The sequence below is a fragment of the Oncorhynchus mykiss genome, chromosome 14, assembly GCF_013265735.2.
Source record: "Oncorhynchus mykiss isolate Arlee chromosome 14, USDA_OmykA_1.1, whole genome shotgun sequence".
In the NCBI taxonomy this organism is placed as follows: domain Eukaryota; kingdom Metazoa; phylum Chordata; class Actinopteri; order Salmoniformes; family Salmonidae; genus Oncorhynchus; species Oncorhynchus mykiss.
In genome coordinates, this window is record NC_048578.1 from 30,071,728 (window position 1) to 30,078,271 (window position 6,544).

Genomic DNA, 6,544 nt, shown 5'->3' on the forward strand with positions numbered 1-6,544 from the left:
AGGACCATGACCCTAAGCACACAGCCAAGACAACGCACGAGTTGCTTCGGGACAAGTCTCTGAATGTCCTTGAGTGGCCCAGCCAGAGCCCGGACTTGAACCCGATCTAAGATCTCCGGAGAGACCTGAAAATAGCTGTATAGCAACGCTCCCCATCCAACCTGACAGAGCTTGAGAGGATCTGCAGAGAAGAATGGGAGAAACTCCCCAAATACAGGTGTGCCAAGCTTGTAGCATCATACCCAAGAAGACTTGATCCTGTTATCGCTGCCAAAGGTGCTTCAACAAAATACTGAGTAAAGGGTCTGAATACTTATGTAAATGTGATATGTCAGTTTTTATTTTTATTTTTTATAAATTAGCAAAAATTTCTAAAAACCTGTTATTGCTATGTCATTATAGGGTATTGCGTGTAGATTGAGGATTTAAAATATATATATATATATTTTAGAATAAGGATGTAACGTAACAAAATGTGGAAAAAGTAAAGGGGTCTGAATACTTTCCTAAGGCTCTGTATTTGATGCGTTTTAGAAAGGATCAGTGGTGTGAATTGCTGTAGATAGGTATTGGCACCTGGTGTCCATTGTTCAGATAATATTTACAGTTACATCTATTATTAGCACCATTTGTTAATAATTGTATTGTTTATAGTCCGAGGGGAAAAGGACCATTGTGCAGTGTGAAAATAATCCTACTATACACAAAACAGATAGCTATATCGTTACGCTAGGACTAGTAAAGGCGCAGTGAACTACTTACAAAAAAAATGACAAATAAAAAAAGATTCAGATTTACTATCAGCAACCCTACTTCCCGCGGCAAAGGAAGAAAATTATGTAAAACAAATAACTGAGATTTTGACAAGTAGCCCTTTCTTGCAGTCAACTAACAAAATATCTCTATTTGGACTCATGGGTGGAATGTTAATTATATTTTTCTTGCTTCTTGCTTTTTCAAAGATTATCTCAAATCTTGCTTTAACAAAGATTATTTTAAAAAATCCATTGTTTCTCTGTCAAACAGTTTTGTAAAATGTTAGTCTTCTGTTATGTATATAAAGTGTAATACTGGGAAGCAAACTCAAAACTGAATACATTTTAAGTCTGTATCTGACATGGTACAGATGTCTTCTTTCTTTAAAGGCCCATAACCATGTGTGTGAGGTGTATACTTTTGTTTCAAAGTACATTTGTTTAAGACTACCAATAAACACTCTGTGTGACCCTGATTTAGCCCACTGCAGTAAAAGTGTAAGCCCTTTTATCAAATGACCCAGAGTCAGAGGAACTCATGGATACCATTTTTATGTCTCTGTGTGTAGTTTCAAGGACGTTGAAGGTAGGTTCTGGAGCCCTTGTTAACTAACTTTAGTGAAATGACTGGAAGTCTACAGGAGAAGTTACAGTAGCATGGAGCTAGGAATGGGCTAAACTGCCAAAATCTGGAAGTATCCCTTTAAAGCTCGTACAGTAAATCACAGAGTTTTCCTTCCATGTCCATTGTCTTCCATTCCTGTTCTATGGAACATTCTTAAATCTCTCAATGTCCCTTTCTCTGTCGTTTATCAAGGTAAATGAATATCCTTTCTGTACACTGGCTCAATATCCTGAATACGTGTCCATTTCGTCCATCTCTACAATAATCTGAACAACACATCCACATCTCTGATATGCCTCCAATCATCTCCAATCTTGCTATTAACATCCTTATGCCCTAAGAGCATTTCTTCGACTCCCATTCCTGCAAAGAAAATCAACAGTTAAATATTTTTGTGTATTACACTTTACACGCACACACACACACACGCTGAGTTCTCCTCTGTCAGTTCTCCTCTGTGAGTTCTCCTCTGTGAGTTCTCCTCTGTGAGTTCTCCTCTGTGAGTTCTCCTCTGTGAGTTCTCCTCTGTCAGTTCTCCTCTGTCAGTTCTCCTCTGTCAGTTCTCCTCTGTCAGTTCTCCTCTGTGAGTTCTCCTCTGTCAGTTCTCCTCTGTGAGTTCTCCTCTGTGAGTTCTCCTCTGTGAGTTCTCCTCTGTGAGTTCTCCTCTGTGAGTTCTCCTCTGTGAGTTCTCCTCTGTCAGTTCTCCTCTGTCAGGTCTCCTCTGTCAGGTCTCCTCTGTCAGTTCTCCTCTGTCAGTTCTCCTCTGTGAGTTCTCCTCTGTGAGTTCTCCTCTGTGAGTTCTCCTCTGTCAGTTCTCCTCTGTCAGTTCTCCTCTGTCAGTTCTCCTCTGTCAGTTCTCCTCTGTCAGGTCTCCTCTGTGAGTTCTCCTCTGTCAGTTCTCCTCTGTCAGTTCTCCTCTGTCAGTTCTCCTCTGTCAGTTCTCCTCTGTCAGTTCTCCTCTGTGAGTTCTCCTCTGTGAGTTCTCCTCTGTCAGTTCTCCTCTGTCAGTTCTCCTCTGTCAGGTCTCCTCTGTGAGGTCTCCTCTGTCAGGTCTCCTCTGTCAGGTCTCCTCTGTCAGTTCTCCTCTGTCAGTTCTCCTCTGTCAGTTCTCCTCTGTCAGGTCTCCTCTGTCAGTTCTCCTCTGTCAGTTCTCCTCTGTCAGTTCTCCTCTGTCAGTTCTCCTCTGTCAGTTCTCCTCTGTCAGGTCTCCTCTGTCTCCTCAGGTGCTCACTAACTGCTGGTACACCATTAGACCCCTGTGACCTGATGATGGAACTGGCTGATAGACAGACTTTGACCTGATGATGGAACTGGCTGATAGTTACAGACTGACCTGATGAGGGAACTGGCTGATAGACAGACTGTGACCTGATGAGGAAACTGGCTGATAGACAGACTTTGACATGATGATGGAACTGGCTGATAGTTACAGACTGACCTGATTATGGAACTGGCTGATAGTGACAGATGCACAATTTGAGACCCAGATAAACTGTGTGTGTCTTTCACACTTACCTTGGCTTTCATCATGACTGATCCTTTAGAGGAAGAGTAGACAGGTTTCTTACAGCTGACTGGTATAGATCCAGAGCAGCAGGATCTGCTGTAGACCTGAGACACACACAAGTTAAAATCATTAGCACCACTGATAATTTATTTGCTGGTGGGTCTATTTGTTTGTGTGAGTGTGTGTTTGCGTGCGTGTATGTGCGTATGCATGAGCACATTTGTGTGTGTTGTACCTTGCTGGAGGGTTTGCTCTCCCCAGGTGCCCCCAGAGCTCCTCCTGCTAGACTCTTCTGCAGGTTGTCTTTAACCTGGGTGAGACGGAGCTCCAGGTCCACCCTCTCACTCTCCTTCCCCCGGCAAGCCTCCTCTAGCTGGGACACACGCTCACTCAGGGAGCTCCTCTGCTCCTCTGCTCCAGGAACACACCGAAACAGAGGAAATTGATTAGGGAGCACCTGTATAGTTGCTCCAGTAGGGGGTGGTAGAGCGTTGCTGATTATATTTTGTAGGTATGTTTAAGTACTGTAGCCTACCGAGATATGTTTTGTGTGTTTGTGTGTTCTGACCCCTCTTACCTGAAGCAGTCTTCAACCTCTCCTTCACCTCTCTCCTCGCTTGTCTCAGTGTCAGCAGAGTGTTCCGTATTCCATCCCTCTCTCTCTCCAGCTCTTCTTTCTCTTTCAAGTAGTGTTTAGCGTCCTCCTCCGCTCGTGTTTTCCCATAGAGACCATATTGATTGGCATCTGGGGAAGTCACAGAAGGGTGAGAGGTGAAAGGTCAGACCTGGTGAGGTTATGGGAAGAAGACATAACATCTTCTTTCCCTCTCTCTCTCTCTCTCTCTCTCTCTCTCTCTCTCTCTCTCTCTCTCTCTCTCTCTCTCTCTCTCTCTCTCTCTCTCTCTCTCTCTCTCTCTCTCTCTCTCTCTCTCTCTCTCTCTCTCTCTCTCTCTCTCTCTCTCTCTCTCTCTCTCTCTCTCTCTCTCTCTCTCTCTCTCTCTCTCTCTCTCTCTCTCTCTCCCTCTCTCTCTCTCCCTCAGAGGAAGAGTAGGATAGAGAAAGACATTGGAGAGAGATACAGAAGAGAGAGAGAGAGAGGTCAGTAGCGAAGCTAATGAGGTTTTCTCAGGAATCTCAGGTTCCATCCTCTCCTCTTCTTTTCTCTCCAGACAGACAGTAGGCTTTGAAGTGGCAGACAGACAGACAGTAGGCTTTGAAGTGACAGACAGACAGACAGTAGGCTTTGAAGTGACAGACAGACAGACAGTAGACTTTGAAGTGACAGACAGACAGACAGTAGACTTTGAAGTGACAGACAGACAGTAGACGTTGAAGTGACAGACAGACAGACAGTAGACTCTGAAGTGACAGACAGACAGACAGACAGACAGTAGACGTTGAAGTGACAGACAGACAGACAGTAGACTTTGAAGTGACAGACAGACAGACAGTAGACTTTGAAGTGACAGACAGACAGTAGACGTTGAAGTGACAGACAGACAGACAGACAGTAGACTCTGAAGTGACAGACAGACAGACAGTAGACGTTGAAGTGACAGACAGACAGACAGTAGACTTTGAAGTGACAGACAGACAGACAGTAGACTTTGAAGTGACAGACAGACAGACAGTAGACTTTGAAGTGACAGACAGACAGACAGACAGACAGTAGACTTTGAAGTGACAGACAGACAGACAGTAGACTTTGAAGTGACAGACAGACAGTAGACGTTGAAGTGACAGACAGACAGACAGTAGACTCTGAAGTGACAGACAGACAGACAGACAGACAGACAGTAGACGTTGAAGTGACAGACAGACAGACAGTAGACTTTGAAGTGACAGACAGACAGACAGTAGACTTTGAAGTGACAGACAGACAGACAGTAGACTTTGAAGTGACAGACAGACAGACAGTAGACTTTGAAGTGACAGACAGACAGACAGTAGACTTTGAAGTGGCAGACAGACAGACAGTAGACTTTGAAGTGACAGACAGACAGACAGTAGACTTTGAAGTGACAGACAGACAGACAGTAGACTTTGAAGTGACAGACAGACAGACAGTAGACTTTGAAGTGACAGACAGACAGACAGTAGACTTTGAAGTGACAGACAGACAGACAGACAGACAGTAGACTTTGAAGTGGCAGACAGACAGACAGTAGACTTTGAAGTGACAGACAGACAGACAGTAGACTTTGAAGTGACAGACAGACAGTAGACGTTGAAGTGACAGACAGACAGACAGTAGACTTTGAAGTGACAGACAGACAGACAGTAGACTTTGAAGTGACAGACAGACAGACAGTAGACTTTGAAGTGACAGACAGACAGACAGTAGACTTTGAAGTGACAGACAGACAGACAGTAGACTTTGAAGTGACAGACAGACAGACAGTAGACTTTGAAGTGACAGACAGACAGACAGTAGACTTTGAAGTGACAGACAGACAGACAGACAGACAGTAGACTTTGAAGTGGCAGACAGACAGACAGTAGACTTTGAAGTGACAGACAGACAGACAGTAGACTTTGAAGTGACAGACAGACAGACAGTAGACTTTGAAGTGACAGACAGACAGACAGACAGACAGTAGACTTTGAAGTGGCAGACAGACAGAGAGTAGACTTTGAAGTGACAGACAGACAGACAGTAGACTTTGAAGTGACAGACAGACAGACAGTAGACTTTGAAGTGACAGACAGACAGACAGACAGTAGACTTTGAAGTGGCAGACAGACAGACAGTAGACTTTGAAGTGACAGACAGACAGACAGTAGACTTTGAAGTGACAGACAGACAGACAGTAGACTTTGAAGTGACAGACAGACAGTAGACGTTGAAGTGACAGACAGACAGACAGACAGTAGACTCTGAAGTGACAGACAGACAGACAGACAGACAGACAGTAGACTTTGAAGTGACAGACAGACAGACAGACAGACAGTAGACTCTGAAGTGACAGACAGACAGACAGACAGTAGACTCTGAAGTGACAGACAGACAGACAGACAGACAGTATACTTTGAAGTGACAGACAGACAGACAGACAGACAGTAGACTTTGAAGTGACAGACAGACAGACAGACAGTAGACTCTGAAGTGACAGACAGACAGACAGACAGACAGTAGACTTTGAAGTGACAGACAGACAGACAGACAGTAGACTTTGAAGTGACAGACAGACAGACAGACAGTAGACTTTGAAGTGACAGACAGACAGACAGACAGTAGACTTTGAAGTGACAGACAGACAGACAGACAGTAGACTTTGAAGTGACAGACAGACAGTAGACTTTGAAGTGACAGACAGACAGTAGACTTTGAAGTGACAGACAGACAGTAGACTTTGAAGTGACAGACAGACAGTAGACTTTGAAGTGACAGACAGACAGTAGACTTTGAAGTGACAGACAGACAGTAGACTTTGAAGTGACAGACACACAGTAGACTTTGAAGTGACAGACAGACAGTAGACTTTGAAGTGACAGACAGACAGACAGACAGTAGACTTTGAAGTGACAGACAGACAGACAGTAGACTCTGAAGTGACAGACAGACAGACAGACAGACAGTAGACTTTGAAGTGACAGACAGACAGACAGACAGTAGACTTTGAAGTGACAGACAGACAGACAGACAGTAGACTTTGA

General features: G+C 44.2%; 1 protein-coding gene across 2 annotated transcripts in view; it reads right to left on the bottom strand.

Moving 5' to 3' along the window:
* Window positions 1-393: 393 nt before the first annotated feature.
* The window catches only part of LOC110487776 (actin filament-associated protein 1-like 1), a 71,434-nt gene continuing 65,283 nt past the window's right edge, over window positions 394-6,544 (bottom strand). For both annotated transcript variants that reach the window (XM_036943285.1, XM_036943284.1), the window contains exons 15-18: window positions 3,465-3,632; window positions 3,123-3,298; window positions 2,896-2,991; window positions 394-1,743 (exon numbers count right to left, since the gene is read on the bottom strand). In XM_036943285.1, coding sequence (XP_036799180.1) covers window positions 1,717-1,743; window positions 2,896-2,991; window positions 3,123-3,298; window positions 3,465-3,632 — 467 coding nt within the window. In that variant the 3' untranslated portion in view covers window positions 394-1,716. The remainder of the gene's footprint in view (window positions 1,744-2,895; window positions 2,992-3,122; window positions 3,299-3,464; window positions 3,633-6,544) is intronic.